We start from the raw sequence: 17,599 nt of genomic DNA on the forward strand, positions 1-17,599 counted from the left end.
TTTCTTGGGGGCAACTTATGTCATGTTAGGAGTCAAAGACATACATCAAGGCTTCTCTGCCCACCCATATAAATGCCTAAGAGCTGGTTCAATGCTTGGCTGGCCGTGGTGGCTCACGCCTGTAATCTTAGCACTCAGGGAGGCAGAGGCCAATAGATCACCTGAGGTTAGGAGTTCAAGACCAGCCTGGTCAACATAGTGAAACCCTGTGTCTACTAAAAATACAAAAATTAGCCATGCATGGCGGCGCACGCCTGTAATCCCAGCTACTCAGGAGGCTGAGGGAGGAGAATCGCTTGAACTTGGGAGGTGGAGGTCGCAGTGAGCTGAGATTGTGCCACTGCACTCCAGCCTGGACAACAGCAAGACTCCATCTCAAAAAGACAAAAAAAAGTTGGTCCAGTACTTGATGCCCTCTGAAGATCAAGGCTGATGCAGTATGAACAGTGCCCAATGTACAAGGCAGTAAATTAAATTGTTTAAATTACAAGCCAAATAAATGCACGTACTCTTTGATTTAATGCCTTCACTACTAGGAATCTGCCTTTCAATATATTAATGCAAGGTGTGTGCAAAGAAGTGGAAGTGGAAGGATGCTCGTTGGCAGTGCCGCGTAGAGCAGCAGAAAGTCTGGAAGTGACCTAAATGGCCACTACCAGTAGGGAACTAGGTCAGTAAATTGTAGTGTCGCTGCACAGTGGAACGCCAGGCAGCCATTCAAGGAATGAGGTGGATTTGGAGGCACAGGGGAAGAATGTTCTCTCAGAGGTATTATTAGAAAAGATGGCTGGAGGTTGGGGCTTAGACGTGTGGCCAAAGGAGCTTGCTGGAGCTCCCAGCTCCACACTACTGTCCCCTCCCAGCCCTCAGTCCCTCCAGCCAAGGCAAGTTGACTGGGGCTCAATGGGAGCAGCCATGCCCAGGAGGAGTTGCGGGGAAGGGCAAAGCACTGCACAGGAGCCTGGAATAAAAGCACTCCATCAATCCAGAAAGCGGACAGTGACGCTTCCTCCAATCAGGAGTGAAGGAATGAATGAGGGGGGGACAAGAGGCCTGGAGTGTTACTCTGGTACAGATCCCTTCCGACGAAAACGTGAAGAGTGAAAAATAAGTGTTCTCTCAGTAAATGTCTCTGGAAGGAGGCACAGGAAACTGAGAAGCGTGGTTGCCTCTAAGAGGGCGCTGGCAGACTGGCATCGGGGATGGTGGCACAGAAGGGAGACGTATTTTGGTATAGAGATGCAGGAGTAAAGGGTTATTTTTTTAACCTCTTAATCGTTGGGGGATTTCCGCTACTTATGAATAACTTCCTCCAAAGCCTCAGATGAAGTCACCAGCAATGTCCTGGGTTCACAAGTCCTAAAATTGAGCTACCCTGTTTTGGTTTTTACTGGAGGTCTGAATTCCAGATGTCATTACCAGAAAGTACTAAGTAGGAGAACTTTACTTCTCTATTTCCTTATTTTTTGAAGTGCCTAATGGTTCAAACCAACCTCTAGCCGCCTTTTCCCTTACACTGGACTCAAAACCTTACCTGACTTCTCATAAAAACGTAACCCTTTCTCTATAGAAACCTGTTTCTGATGTCTGAAATGTCCAAATGAAGCCATTCCCAGAGCTTAAAGCAGTACCCCCCAGACATCAGCATTTGACAACCACCCTCAGGATTTCTGCTGACATTGAGGACCACCTGTCCTTTTACTTCTGTAACATTTTCCCTAAATTATTCACTTTTAAAGCTTCAATAACTTAGTTTTAAAATGATACTTTATGTCACTACTTTAAGTGATGTTTCTTCCTTATAATAAGGGACTTTAAAAATAAATGTAATGAAATCAAAATGATGTTATAAAATTTTAGCTACAAATATGATCTAACCAAAGATCTGCTTTCTCTTTTTGTTACAAAGAAATTAGCAAGTATTAGAGACTGACTAGCACCAAACTGGGTCTTTTTCTTGGTGAACCCAGAAGGATTGGAATGGGGACTTTTTTTTTTTTTTTTTGAGACGGAGTTTCGCTCTTGTTGCCCAGGCTGGAGTGCAATGGCGCGATCTCGGCTCACCGCAACCTCCGCCTCCTGGGTTCAGGCAATTCTCCTGCCTCAGCCTCCTGAGTAGCTGGGATTACAGGCACGCGCCACCATGCCCAGCTAATTTTTAGTATTGTTAGTAGAGACGGGGTTTCACCATGCTGACCAGGATGGTCTCGATCTCTTGACCTCGTGATCCACCCGCCTCGGCCTCCCAAAGTACTTGGATTACAGGCTTGAGCCACCGCGCCCGGCAGAATGGGGACTTTTTCACCTTGTGGTTCAATGTTGTTTACACCTTATCAGTGCACTATTCAAAATCATGCCTTATAACATTGGGATTCCATCTGTTGCAAAAGAATGAGTTAAACCCTTTTTTTTTTTTTTAATTTTCTAGAAAGTTTTAGTTATACTTCCATATGCATTTGTGGCCCCAGTGAAGTTGGCATTTGGGCATTCCAGCTGATGTTAAAGTAACAAGGCATTCAGCATGGTACATGAGCCCTTTTCTCCCCCAGGGTCAGAAATGCATCTATTTAAAAAAAAAAAAAAAGGAATGCACCATTTTGAGAGGCAGCAGCATATGATGGCAGCTAAGAATGACGCAGGCCTAAACAAAGGGAAGTTTGTTCTTTTTGAAAGAATTAGAAGAATCTCTAAGCTGGTTCATTGGGTCCTTCTAAGTGGTAATGCACAGAGTCACAGCCAGGACCTTTCAGAGCTGCGTTCGGCAGACATACAGCTCCTGCATATTGTTAATGAGTCCTACATCTCAAGGAGTGGCCCCTGTGTGAGCGCATGAGACTTGATCCATTCCATGGGGGGCACATTTCAGGTGAGAATGAGCACAGTTAGAGAGGAGAGCTGGCTGTGAAAACGTGGAGGGTTTGTGCAGTCAGGGCATGTCCACTAGAGGAGGGGGAAGAGTAGGTACCAGAAAAAGGCTTTTAAAAATAATCCTATTTTGGGCCAAGCATGGTGGCTCATGTCTGTAATCCCAGCACTTTGTAGGGCTGAGGTGGGCGGATCGCCTGAGGTCAAGGGTTCGAGACCAGCCTGGCCAACATGGTGAAACCCCGTCTCTGCTAAAAATACAAAAATTAACCAGACACGATACCATGTGCCTGTAATCCCAGCTACTGGGGAGGCTGAGGCAGGAGAATCGCTTGAACTTGGGAGGCAGAGGTTGCAGTGAGCCAGGATCATGCCATTGCTCTCCAGCCTGGACAACAGAGCAAGACTCTGTCTCAATTAAAAAAAAAAAAGATTCTGTTTCAGAAATATCAGTGAATGCTTAAACTCTGAGTGAAAGTTGCATGAGAGATAGGATCTTTATGTTATCTCAAAATTCTTTCCCACACATGCCCAATGTGGATGGACCTTTGAAACACTATGCTGAATACAAGAAGACAGACACGAAAGGCCACATGCTGTATGATTCTGGTGATATGAAATATCTGAAATAGACAACTCCATAGAAACAGCACATCAGTTGTTGCTGGGGGTTGGGGAAAAGGAGAAGAGGGAATAGCTGCTTACTGAGTACAGAATTGACTTTGGGGGTGATGAAATGTTCTAGAACTGGATCGTGGTGATGGATATACAGCACTGAGAATGTAATGTGTCTCATTTATACTAATAGTAAATTTTATGTGTATTTTACCAAATATCTCCTATACAATTTTTTTTTGAGATGGAGTCTCACTGTCACTCAGGCTGGAGTGCAGTGGTATACTCTCAGTTCAATACAACCTCTACCTTCTGGGTTCAGGCAGTTCTCCTGCCTCAGCCTCCCCAGTAGCTGGGATTATAGGCATGAGCCACCATGCCTGGCTAATTGTTGTATTTTTAGTAGAGATTGGATTTCACCATGTTGGCCAGGCTGGTCTCAAACTCCTGGCCTCAGGTGATCCACCCACGTCGGCCTCCCAAAGTGCTGGGATTAGCAGGCATGAGGCAGCGCACCTGGCCTTACAAATTATTTTTTAATGACAAAGGAGGAAATGTACAGTAAAAGTCTGGCAGAACACAACCCAATGATCAAAGTCAGCATCACCACGATGAGACACACTGGCATATAGAACCTCCTGGTAGATTCCATTGAGGGATCTATTGAGGGATCTTGTGCCATTCCTGCTAAAAAAAACCATAACCTGCATTGAATCATGAGGAAACATCCAACACAAATTTGAGGAACATTCTACAAAATAAATGGTCAATATTGTTTTTTGTTTGTTTGGTTTGGTTTTTTGAGACAGGGTTTCACCATGTTGGCCAGGCCGGTCTCAAACTGCTGACCTCAGGTGATCCGCCCTCCTCAGCCTCCCAAAGTGCTGGGATTACAGACGTGAGCCACTGCGCCCGGCTGGTCAATATTCTTAAATAATACCAGTGTCATGAAAAACAAAGACAGGCCTGAGGAAGCGTCCCAGATTAAAGGAGACCAAAGAGACCTGAAACTAACATGCAGTGTATCATCTTGGACTGGATCCTGGGGCAGGAAAAAGAAAGCCATATAGTATATTATTGGGATAAGCCGGGCGCGGTGGCTCAAGCCTGTAATCCCAGCACTTTGGGAGGCCGAGACAGGTGGATCACGAGGTCAAGAGATCGAGACCATCCTGGTCAACATGGTGAAACCCCGTCTCTACTAAAAATACAAAAAATTAGCTGGGCGTGGTGGTGCGTGCCTGTAATCCCAGCTACTCAGGAGGCTGAGGCAGGAGAATTGCTTGAACCCAGGAGGCGGAGGTTGCGGTGAGCTGAGATCGCGCCATTGCACTCCAGCCTGGGTAACAAGAGCGAAACTCCGTCTCAAAAAAAAAAAAAAAAAAATTATTGGGATAATTGGAGAAATTTGACTGTGGACTATAAATATGATAGTTATATTGTATCATGTTAAATTTCTTATTGTTATCATCATAGTGTAAGAAAATGCCCAACGGGGAGCAGTGTCTCACGCCTGTAATCCCAGCACTTTGGGAGGCTGAGGCAGGCGGATTACCTGAAATCAGGAGTTCGAGACCAGCCTGGCCAGTATAGTGAAACCCCATCTCTACTAAAAATACAAAAATTAGCCAGGCGTGGCAGTGGGCGTCTGTTATCCCAGCTACTTGGGAGGCTGAGGCAGGAGAATCACTTGATCCTGGGAGGTGGAGGTTGCAGTGAGCTGAGATTGTGCCACTGCACTCCTGCCTGAGTGACAGAGCGAGACTCTGCTCCCCCCAAAAAAAAAAAGAAAAGAAAAAGAAAACGTTCTTGTTTTTCAGAAATAACACACTAAAGCATTTAGTTATAAAGAGATATGGTTTAGGCAACCTACTCTCAAGTGGCTCAGAAAAAAATGTGTGTGTGTGCATTAATCCATTTAAGACTGGGGCTACAATTTCATCCCAGTGAACAGAAAGTCTGATTTGTACTGTACTTCAAAACATTAAACTAGAAATTAATCTTTTTCCCAAAAAATTTAATAACTATCTGGTCACAAATCATTGTAACGAAAGAAGAATGAACCAAGTGTTGATTTTGGGAGGCTGCATCTTCCAACCAGATCATTTGATGTGACATCTTCTCTTGACACTGGAGTTTTGTTAACCAAGATGATGGTCATAAAATACTCAAAGATGTTACCAATTTTCCCAAGTGTGACTTTTAGTCGTTTTATATTTAAATCATTTTTTGAATGCTTTTTCCTCATTTATTTGGAACTTGTCCAGCTCAGACAAATCCTCATGTCTTTATGCTCTCAGTGGCTTTTCATCTGTTCTCCCTCAACATTTTCATCAACTTTGGACAACTGGAGTTCTGTCCAAAGATTTCCAATTCAGCCGGGCGCAGTGGCTCACATCTGTAATCCCAGCACTTTGGGAGGCTGAGGAGGGCGGATCACCTGGCATCAGCAGTTCGAGACCAGCCTGGCCAACATGGTGCAACCCCGTCTCTACTAAAAATACAAAAATTAGCCAGGAGTGGTCGCGGGTACCTGTCGTCCCAGCTACTGAGGAGTCTGAGGCAAGAGAGTCACTTGAACCTGGGAGCTGGAGGTTGCAGTGAGCCGAGATTGCATTGCCACACTCCAGCCTGGGAGACAAAGTGAGACTCCATCTCAGAAAAAAAAGATTTCCAGTTTCACTTTGCTGTTGCTTCCTGTTGCATATCATTCAAACTGTCCTGCCAGAGTAAAGCATTACCCTGAAATTTCAGTGGTTTAACATGCAAAGGCTTATTTCCGCAATCATAATATCTGTCCAAGGTGTGAGGCTTCAACCTGCTATGTGGCTGCACCATCCCCAGCTGCCTCCTTAGGGAGAGTGTGGAGAGCTCATACCTGCTCTTCTGTGCATCAGCCTGGAAATGGTCGTGTTATGTGGTTCTGGCCCATTGGTTAGAATTAGTCACGAGTTCCTAACCTAACTGCAAGGGAGTCCAGAAAATGTAGTCTTTCTGTATGATCTGAGAGGGGAAATCGAAATGGCAGCTTTCTGTCACATGTTGCATTTTTGGGGGGTCCATTGTTATTCAAATGGGAATAGATATTAAGAAGAATGGTGTCTGAGTGGGCATTTATTTTATTTTTATTTTTATTTTTATTTTTGTGAAATGGGGTTCTTGCTCTGTCACCCAGGCTGGAGTACAGTGGTGAGATCATGGTTTATTGCAGCCTCCACCTCCTTGGCTCAAGCAGTCCTCTGCCTTAGCTCACCAAGTATCTGGGACCACAGGCATACGCCACAACACTAGGCTAGTTTTTAAATGTTTTGTAGAGACGGAGTTTTGCTCTGTTGCCCAAGCTGGTCTCAAATTTCTGGGCTTAAGCCATTCTCTTGCCTTGGCCTCCCAGAGTGGTGAGATTACAGGCATGAGCCACCATCCCCAGCTGGGGATTCATTTTATTCGTGGTCAGATTATCAGGAAATATTTCTGTATTGTAATCACTTTGGCTTTGTTATGAAGTAGGGGCTCCGATCAGGAATCCTCAGACAATGAGCTTCTGGGGCATGGGGAATCAGGAACAGCATCTTAGCACACACAGAGCTACTCCTTCCTGCCCAAGAGGAGTGATGCTTTTCTGAATTAGGGATTCTAATGCATCCTCATCCTCCTCCTCCACAAGGAATATCTGGCTTCTGGATGCAACAGCAGACAGCCCCCCTCATGCCACACTTTTGTCCAGTGAAGTCTCCAGGCGAAAAAAGATGGGGAGAGCTGGTTTTGCTTTTCTAAGACCCCATGAAATGTTGCCTTTTTTTTTTTTTTCTTTTTTTAAGAGACAGGGTCTTGCTTTGTTGCCCAAGCTGGAGTACAGTGGTACCATCATGGCTCACTGTGTCCTCCACCTCCCAGACTCAAACAATCTTCCTGCCTCAGCTTCCCAAGTGTCTGGGACTGCAGGTATGACTACTATGCCCAGCTAATTTTCTTTCATTGTTTTTAGAGACAGTGTCTTATTATGTTGCTCAAGCTGGTCTCAAGCTCTTGGGCTTAAGTGATCTTCCTGCCTTCTCCCAAAGTTCTGGGATTATAGGCATGAGCCCCCACGCCCAGCTAAAAGTTGTTTATTTTTTATTGTAATTTTGTTTCGTCATTGACAGATTTTGAATTTCTTTCTTACCCTCTTCAGCACATCCTGCTCTGGGCTTTAAACGTGACCCCTCTCCTCGGCCTGCCCTGTGAAAATGTTGGTGCTTCTTGCTTTCATCATTGCCTTCCACATCACCTCCGCAGCCTTGCTGTTCATCGCCACCATCGACAATGTAAGTTTGCTTTCCTGCCACTCACGCAGAACCCGGGGTCCTGGAGTTAATAGAAGTGGGTTCTATTGGTCTGTTCTCATGCTGCCTATAAAGGCATTCCAGAGACTGGGTACTTTATAAAGAAAATGAGGTCTAATGGACTCACAGTTCCACATAGTTAGTGGGAGCCTCACAATCATGGCAGAAGACAAAGGAGGAGCAAAGACACGTCTTACATGGCGGCAGGCAAGAGACTGTGTGCAGGGAAACTGCCCTTTATAAAGCCATCAGCTCTTGTGAGACTTATTCACTACCATGAGGACAGTATGGGAAAAACCTGCCCCTGTGATTGAGTTACCTCCCCCTGGGTCCCTCTCATGACGTCGGAATTATGGGAACTACAATTTGAGATTTGGGTGGGCCACAGCCAAACCATATCACAGATTGAGAGCCCTGCCAAGGTGCTCATGATTTGCGGTTGTTCTCCCTGTGAAGGCATGACCGATCTTCTGAGCCAAGGTCTCAGGACTCTTGGCCTAAATGTGAAGGTTCAGGGCATCCCATGTTCAAGCTTTGGCGGCAGGTCCTGGCAGGCAGCGGTGTTTGTCCTCGCATCCATGACTCTTCCATGGAGCCTGGCTCTAGGAAGCCCTTCGAGGACGTTGTGTGACTTCAGCTTTCCTCTAGATCAGCGTTCTCAACCTGGTCACTGTTGTCATTTTGGGCTGGATAATCCTTTGTTAATGGGGGCCTCCCTGTATATTGTGGGAAGTTCAGCAACATCTCTGGCCTTATCCGCTAGATGCAGTAGCACCCTTGCTCCTGGTTATGATGATCCCAAATGTCTTCAGACACTGCCAAATGTCCCATGGAGAATAAAATCACCCTCTCTTGAGGTCCGCTTCCCTAGATCTCCCAGGTGACCCATCCCGGGTGGCGTCTGCCCCAACCCTTGATATCTCCTTACCAACAAGGGTCCCTTACTGCTAGTCCACCCAGCCATGTCCTCCCCAGCAGAGCTTAGGCCTGGAACTTTCCAGACTCTACCTATGCCCCTATGAAAAATGAAAAATGTAACGTTTTCTTTTAGTATCCAGCTTGCAGCCATATGGCAGGAATGTATTGGAAAAATAAATAACGTATTGTCATAGATTAATATCCCTCTAAGCAGGGAATGATATTAGGGAAGCTTCTTCTTACTTTTTTATTTTTGAGACAGAGTTTTGCTCTTTCACCCAGGCTGGAGTGCAATGGCGCGATCTTGGCTCACTGCAACTTCCATCCCTTGGGTTCCAATGATCCTCCTGGCTCAGACTCCCGAGTAGCTGGGATTATAGGCACGTTCCATTACACCCAACTAATTTTAGTATTTTTAGTAGAGGTGGGGTTTCTCCACGTTGGTGAGGCTGGTCTCAAACTCCAGACCTCAGGTGATCCTCTCACCTCGGCCTTCCAAAGTGCTGGGATTACAGGCGTGAGCCACTACACCTGGCCTAGGGAAGCTTTTTAACAGAGCTTCTCTATGGCCTATATACCAATCTAAAGAGCTGGCTTCCATTCTGCTCATTGTAGACTGCAGAGATAATTAAAGGGCAGAAACATTGCTCAGAAAGCCGAAAAGTGCACCATACTAGTGGTCATGAACTCTGCCTACATATGCGGCTCCTGTTGATGAATCATCATGACAGTAATAACATAAACGATAACACCTGTCACCTATGGCCAGGGCTCATAAAAGCCCTTTTATGGATGTCATGTCATGTGATCCTTGTACCAGGCAGGGTACCAGCAATTTCTTGCACTGGGTTACAGGTGAAGGAACTGAGCCTCAGGGCAGGCACTTGGCAGAGTTTACAGTGCGGTAAGCGGCAGAGCCAGGATTTGAGCCATTCCAGAGGCTCGTGGTCCTAGACCCTGTCAGGGTAGGTGAGTGCAGTCATTGCATTTGGGTTCTGGAGCTTCTTGCTGAGCTGCTGTAAGTGGCGTGGGCAGGGACCACATTGATGCTGTGGATTATAGCAACGCTCCCCAACCTTTTTGGCACCAGGGGCCAGTTTCATGGAAGACAATTTTTCCATGGATGGGAGAGGGGACATTGCAGGAGGAAGGCTTCAGGATGATTCGGGTGCATTCCATTTATTGTGCACTTTATTATTATTGATACTTTTTTTTTTTTTGGAGATGGAGTTTTGGTCTGTTACCCAAGCTGGAGTGCAATGGCGCAGTCTGCTCACTACAACCTCTGCCTCCTGGGTTCAGGCGATTCTCCTGCCTCAGCCTTCTGCTGCGTGTCCTAACAGGACATGTGCCACCATGTTCAGCTCATTTTTTGTATTTTTAGTAGGATCAGCGTTTCACCATGTTGGCTAGGCTGCTCTCAAACTCCTGACCCCAGGTGATCCACCCGCCTCAGCCTCCTAAAGTGCTGGGATTATAGACATGAGCCACTGCGCCTGGCCCCTTTATTGTTACTACATTGTAATGTATGATGAAATAATGATATAACTTGTCATAATGTGGAATCAGCGGCAGCCCTAAACTTGTTTTTCTGGACTAGGCAGTCCCATGTGGGGGTGATAGGAGACAGTGGGATAGGAGATCAGGCATTAGATTCTCATAAGGAGCATGCAGCCTGGATCCCTGGCATACACAGTTCACCGTAAGGTTGACACTCCTATAAGAATCTGTTATCCCTGCTGACCTGCCAGGAGGCAGAGCTCAGGTGGTGATGAGAGTGACCAGGAGCAGCTGTAAATACAGATGAAGCTTCCTCTGCTGGCTGCTCACCTCCTGCTGTGTGGCCTGGTTCCTAACAGGCCACAGAGCAGTGCCAGTCCATGGCCCATAGGTTGGAGACCCCTGGATTATAGTATATGGACTCACCATTCCCGGAGCTCACTGTGAAATAAATGGGACCCAGTGTTCTTTTCGAATCTCCTTTTTCTATTTCTTCCCATCTAGTCCTTTCAGATCCGGAAAAGATCCCAGACGGTGAAAAGGATAGACAGACATTAGGGGCAGGAACGCCATCTGCCTCAGTGAACTCTATCCAGCACCCTCAGGGCGTGGAGATTATCATGGCATATTCTGAGAAGATGCAGGTGGACTTTTTGTCCATCAATAAGCCTGAGGGGTATTCATTATGAGTTTGGAATTGTGGCTGGGCACGGTGGCTCATGTCTATAATCCCAGCACTTTGGGAGGCTGAGACGGGTGAATCGGAAGGTCAGGAGTTCGAGACCAGCCTGGTCAACATAGTGAAACCCTGTCTCTACTAAAAATACAAAAATTGGCCAGGCATGGTGGCAGGCGCCTGTAATCCCAGCTACTCGGGAAGCTGAGGCAGGAGAATTGCTTGAACTCGGGAGTCAGAGGTTGCAGTGAGCCGAGATCACAATACTGCACTCCAGCCTGGGAGACACAGTGGGACTGTCTCCAAAAAAAAAAAAAGAGTTTGGAATTGTGCTTGGCATTATGGCTGGCACACAGTGGGAGCTCAGGGAATGTTGACTGGGGATGGATGGGTATGGGGAGTCTAGTCTGGGCAACTGGAAAGTAGAAGGAAGGTCATCTTGGGTAGCTGGGGCAGCAGCCGCCAAATCGCAGAGGGAAGTGAATGCTTTGGGCTGAAGACGGGAGAATCCTGTCTGGTCATCCCATCCATTGCAGTGTTTGTTTGTTTGTTTAAACAGGGTCTCTCTCTGTCACCCAGGCTGGAGTACAGTGTTGCAATCACAGCTCCCTGCAGCCACTACTGCCCAGGCTCAGGCGATCCTCCCACCTCAGACTCCTGAGTAGCTGGGACTACAGTCACACACCACCACACTTGACTAATTTTTTGTATTTTTTTGTAGAGACGGGTGGCTCTAGCTGGTGTCAAACTCCTGGGCTCAAGCAATCCTCCCACCCTGGCCTCCCAAAGTGCTGAGATTACAGGCATGAGCCGCTGTGCCTGGCCCTGTCTGCTATTATTTCCACTAACTCAGCATCATCTTTTCTCCCATGCTCTCTGAGGGCCTGGACCACCTCTTATCCTTTGGCAGACATTAGCAGGGCATCATCTGAAGCTGGTTAGAAATATAGAATCCCAGCTGGGCGCATTGGCTCATGCTTGTAATTCCAGCACTGTGGGAGGCTGAGTCAGGCAGATCACCTGAGGTCAGGAGTTCAAGACTAGCCTGAAAATATGGTGAAACCCTGGCTCTACAAAAAATACAAAAATTAGCCAGGCATGATGGTGTATATCTGTAGTCCCAGGTACTCAGGAGGCTGAGGTGGGAGGATTGTTTGATCCCAAGAGATGGAGGCTGCATTGAGCCAAGACTGCACCACTGCCCTCCAGCCTGGGCAACAGAGCAACACTGTCTCAAAAAAAAAACAAAACAACGAAAAGAAAGAAATGCAGAATCCTAGGCCCCACCCCAAACCTCCTGAGTCAGTCTGCAGTAGAACAAGCTCCCCAGGCGATTCTCACGGGCGCTGCGGTTTGAGAATCCCAGAAGCCCACCATGCCTCGTACCTAATTAGGAGTCAGTGTTTGCATCATTAATGGACAGCCTTTCTCTCTGTTTTCATTTTGTGTTATAGGCCTGGTGGGTAGGAGATGAGTTTTCTGTAGATGTCTGGAGAGTATGTACCAACACCACGAACTGCACAGTAATCAATGAGAGCTTTCAAGGTGAGTGTGAATGAAGGAAGCTGACTGAGAAGCACTGAGTGAGGAAGGAAGGTTCCGGAGTGAGGCTTCGGGTTCTCTGACCCCACACCCTCTCCCCCACTCGCAGGAGGGTGCCTGGCCACGTTTGCTTGGTGTGTGCCAGAGCGAAGGACAGCACAAGCTGGAGATGGCAGGGGTGTAGAGAAGGCGAGACTGGGGTGGGACCAAGTCTGCTAAGTGGGGCTCATCCCTTCTCTGTCTCTTGGAAGCACAGTTTCCTTTCCTCATCCTTTTCCGGCTTCCGCTGTCATCTAGAATTTTCCCTACCCTCCTTTTTTTATCCAAGCCTCACCTCTAAATAGGCTCAGAGACCATAATTTACTCTCCAATCTCTTTTTTCCCTCCAGCAGTAAGAAATCAGATCTGGCCGGGTCAGTGGCTCATGCCTGTAATCCCAGCATTTTGGGAGACAGAGGTGGGTGAATCACCTGAGGTCAACAGTTTGAGGCTAGCCTAACCAATATGGCAAAACCCTGTCTCTACTAACAATACAAAAAATTAGCTGGATGTGGTGGTGCATGCCTGTAACCCCAGCTACTGGGGAGGCTAAAGCAGAAGAATTGCCTGAACCCAGGAGGTGGAGATTGTGGTGAGATCGTGCTGCTGTACCCCACCCTGGGTGACAGAGTGAAACTCTAAATTCCAAGATGTGGCTTCTGTTCTTAGGAGCAAGCCATGTGGCCTCACATTGGGCCAGTCAATTTCAGCAGCCTCAGCCATAGAACAGAAGTAATGATGCCCTTGCTGTGCCTACCTCTTCAGTGAGCTAAAATACATGAAAAAGCCTTGAAATACAGAAAATCCATTCAGAAACATGCTGGCCACTGTCTTCCATTATGAAGCAAATGGTTCTGTTTTTCCTCATCGAACTAACAGAATAGATACTTTGGGATCCCAGTTGCCTGATAAAATACAGTATATGCAGTTAAATTAGAGATTTCAGATAAACAGTAAGTACTGTATTTAGTATGACTATGTCCCAAATTTTATTTTACTTTTTTTTTTTTTTGAGACAAAGTCTCGCTCTGTCACCCAGGCTGGAGTGCAATGGTGCAATCTTGGCTCACTGCAGTCTCTGTCTCATGGGTTCAAGTGATTCTCCTGTCTCAGCCTCCCAAGTAGCTGGAATTACAGGCGTATACCACCACACCCAGCTAATTATTGTATTTTTAGTAGAGATGGGCCCTACAAGATTTTGTATTTTTAGGGGTTTCACCATGTTGGTCAGGCTGGTCTCTTAACTGTTGACCTCAGGTGATCCACCCACCTCAGCCTCCGAAAGTGCTGGGATTACAGGCATGAGCGACCATGCTTGGCCTGACTGTGTCCTGAGTATTATTGTAACATGGGACATGTTTATTTTAAAAAGTACTTTTTTTTTGTTGGTTGATGGGGAGGTTGGTTTTTTTTTTTTTTTTTAAACAGGGTCTCTTTTAACGCAGGCTGGAGTGCAGTGGCACCATCATGACTCACTGCAGCCTTGACCTCCTGGGCTCAAGTGGCCCTCCCATCTCAGCCTCTCAAGTAGCTGGGACTACAGGCACTCACCAAATTGCCCCACTAATTTTTGTAATTTTTGTGGACGTGGAGTTTCACCGTGTTGTCCCCAGGCTGGTCTCGAACTCCTGGGCTCAAGTGATCTGCCTACCTCAGCTTCCCAAAGTACTGGGATTACAGATGTGAGCCACTGTGCCTGGCCTAAAAATTATTTGTTGCTATTAGATATTCATTTACTGAGCACCCTGTCTTTTTTGTTTTGTTTTGTTTGCCAAATCTGACAATCGCGTTAGGGAGCAAAGGAACCTGTGATTCCCACCACACTCAGTAACAATACCCGTATTCATCATAAACGCAGCAAAAATCCCAGTAGAAGGCACCATTTACTTAAAGTTTACTGTGAGGTACGTCTAAGTCCTTTATATGCACGATGTCATAGCCCTATCAGGCAGGGACCATAGGCCCCATTTTAAAATGGGGGAACTGAGGCATAGAGCAGTTAAGTTACCCAAGGCCACATAGCCAGGAGTGAATGATGGAGGCAGACGATTCCAGTCAAGATGTGACCAACTCTAAAGGCTGTGCGTGTAACCGCGGAACAGCGTCGGTCTCCCTTCCGTCTCGGTCTCTTCATCGGTCATGCTCACCCCTGGCCCTGGGACAGCTGTCCTGCCCTGTGCTCTACAAGCCCCAGCTGTCGCCAGTGTGCGAGGCCAGCTGGGAGGGCTTGCTGGGCTCCATGGCAGTGTTTCCCAGCCTCTGTGTTCTGCATCTTCCACATGGGATTATTTACTTATTTTTCCTTAAAACAGGCTGGTGAACCACTGGCCAAATTCAGTCCAGGGCCTATTTTTGTTTGGCCCAGGAGCTAAGAACAGTTTTTACATTTTTTAAAGTTGTTTAAACACACGCACACACACACACACACACGCACACACACACACACACACACCCCTAGAAACAAAACAAAAAGAACATTTGACAAGACTTCAAAACCCAAAATATTCACTGTCTATCCCTCTATTGAAAAAGGTTGTCAACTTTTTTTTACTTTAAAAAGTTCACTTTTAAAATAGCCCACTTTCTGTACATAAATCTACTGTGTTTATTTATGTAGTAGAGACAGGGTCTTGCTATGTCGCCCAGGCTCGTCTCCCATGCCTGGCCTCAAGTGATCCTCCCATCCTGGCCTTCCAAAGTGCTTAGATTTATAGGCGTGGGCCACTGTGCCTGCTCATAAATCTATTTTATTTTATTTCATTTTATTTTGCGAATCAGGGTCTCGCTTTGTCACCCTGGCTGGAGTGCCTTGGCGCATTCATGGCTCACTGTAACCTCTGCCCTCCAGGTTCAAGTGATCCTCCCACCTCAGCCTCCTGAGTAGCTGGGACTACAGGTGTGTGCCACCACACCCGGCTAATTTTTTGGTATTTTCTGTAAAGACAGGGTTTCACCATGTTGTCCAAGCCGGTCTTAAACTCTTGAGCTCAAGCAGTTCACCCGCCTTGTCCTCCTAAACCATAAGTCTGTTTTAAAGAGAACTTCACGTCCCTCCCATGAGTGATTAAACTACTATCACTTGCCATCAAAGAAGGGAAGCTTTCTGAAAATACTAGATTGAAAGCCCAATGATGTTATTACAGTCTAGTCAGACACACTTGCCTCCTGAAGCCTCCTGAAGCTTCTCGTCCTTTCCATTCAAAAAGCAAACAATCTAAAACACCCAGATATTAGCGGATGTCTGTAAAGCGTAAAGCAGATGTTAGAGAGGGACCTCCTTGAGGTCCTTAGAGGAAATGGAGAACTCTTCTTTGAGGTCCTTAGAGCTATTTATTTATTTATTCGAGACGGAATCTCATTCTGTCACCTACACTGGGATGCAGTGGGGTGATCTCTGCTCACTGCAGCCTTCACCTCCTGCGTTCAAGCTATCTTCCTGCCTTAACCTCCCGAGTAGCCAGGATTAGAAGTGTGTGCCACCATGCCCAGCTAATTTTTGTATTTTTATTAGAGATGGCGTTTTTCCATGTTGGCCAGGCTGGTCTTGAACTCCTGACCTCAGGGATCCATCCGCCTTTGCCTCCCAAAGTGTTGGGATCACAGGCGTGAGCCACGGCACCCAGCCCTTAGAGGAATCTAAACAGAGCAAAGTGAGCATCCCTCCCATTCAGTGAATTTCTGTGCTTTCCCTTCCTCACTGGGTTCCACACACACCGATCTCAGGGGCTGCCTTGTGGGCACATCCTGCACCCCCTCCCAGCTTTGAGAAACCCTGTTCTAGAAACATATATTCACCCTTTCCCCCAAAGGCATGTTTTCCCCATTTGCCCCAGCATGGGTCACTTGTTGCTGATAATACAGATTCCTGGTCCCCACTCCAGGGCAATGGTAGCAGAAGCTCCAGGGGGAGAGGCCTGGGAATCTGTATTTTTAATAAGCAATACCAAGTGATCCCTGGGACTGGGTAGATTTGGGAAATACTGCTCTAAGCCAGAGGGTCCGCACTTTGGCCCCACATTGGAATTTCCTCAGTGGCTTTACGAAGCCCCAGTGCGTGGTCTCCATGTCCGACATTCCGATTTATTTCATCTCAGGAGAGCCTGCCGGGTTTGTTTTCTTTCTTTTTCTTTTTTAATGGAGTTGCAATATACAAACAAGGAAATGCAGGCTTCTTAAGGGCTCCGTTTGATGGGTTTTGGCAATTATATAAACACCCATGTAACCACTATCCAAAAGATGACAGAGAACATTCCTAACTCTCCAGAAAGTTCCGTGGGCCCCCTTCCACACAGTTGCCACTGCCTTCTGCCCCGATGCAACCACTTCTGACTTCTGCTACTATCAGTCACCTCCATCTGTTCCTGGGCTTCACAGGAACGGGGTCATGTGCTGTGTGTGATAGAGGGGAGCCGGTCTGACTTCTTTTGCTCCCCATAAGGAATTGGGTGAGAGGCTAGATGTTCCCCAGGTAACCATGATGTGCAGCCAGGATGATATGGCTCTAAATGTTTCATTAAGCACTTACATGTTTGTTCCAATGAGTTTTCAGGTAAAACTGCAAAATTAAAAAAAAAAGTAAAAGGAAGGTGTGTCCTTAGATTTTCTGTGCTGTGTGGAACTGTTCCCTCGCCTTATCTTTTGGCCTCATCCTGGAGGTAACATTCAACATTCAGGTATATATATATATATATATATATATATTTTTTTTTTTTTTTTTTTTTTTTTTTTGAGTTGGAGTTTCGCTCTTGTTGCCCAAGCCGGAGTGCAATGGTGCAGTCTCGGCTCACCACAACCTCTGTCTCCTGGGTTCAGGCAGTTCTCCTGTCTCTGCCTCCCAAGTAGGTGGGATTACAAGTATGTGCCACCATGCCCGGCTAATTTTGTATTTTTAGTAGGGATGGGGTTTCTCCATGTTGGTCAGGCTGGTCTCGAACTTCCGACCTCAGATGATCCACCTGCCTCAGCCTCCCAAAGTGCTGGGATTACGGGTATGAGCCACCACACCCGGCCCAACATTCAGCTCTTAAGCAGGACTCCCACCTTGCCTATACCATCTAAATCCCCTCACGTAGATGAGTTTTCCCTCCCTTCCCAGCCCAATGAGGGAGGAGCTATTAGTGTC

At 46.7% G+C, this 17,599-nt stretch overlaps 1 protein-coding gene across 2 annotated transcripts in view; it reads left to right on the top strand.

Annotated features, from left to right (window-relative positions):
- EMP2 (epithelial membrane protein 2) overlaps nucleotides 1-17,599 on the top strand; it is a 56,144-nt gene that overhangs the window by 30,681 nt on the left and 7,864 nt on the right. For both annotated transcript variants that reach the window (XM_003938738.4, XM_003938740.4), the window contains exons 2-3: nucleotides 7,652-7,784; nucleotides 12,351-12,441. In XM_003938738.4, the coding sequence (XP_003938787.1) occupies nucleotides 7,707-7,784; nucleotides 12,351-12,441 (169 nt within the window). In that variant the 5' untranslated portion in view covers nucleotides 7,652-7,706. The remainder of the gene's footprint in view (nucleotides 1-7,651; nucleotides 7,785-12,350; nucleotides 12,442-17,599) is intronic.

This window comes from Saimiri boliviensis, chromosome 12, assembly GCF_048565385.1.
Source record: "Saimiri boliviensis isolate mSaiBol1 chromosome 12, mSaiBol1.pri, whole genome shotgun sequence".
In the NCBI taxonomy this organism is placed as follows: Eukaryota; Metazoa; Chordata; class Mammalia; order Primates; family Cebidae; genus Saimiri; species Saimiri boliviensis.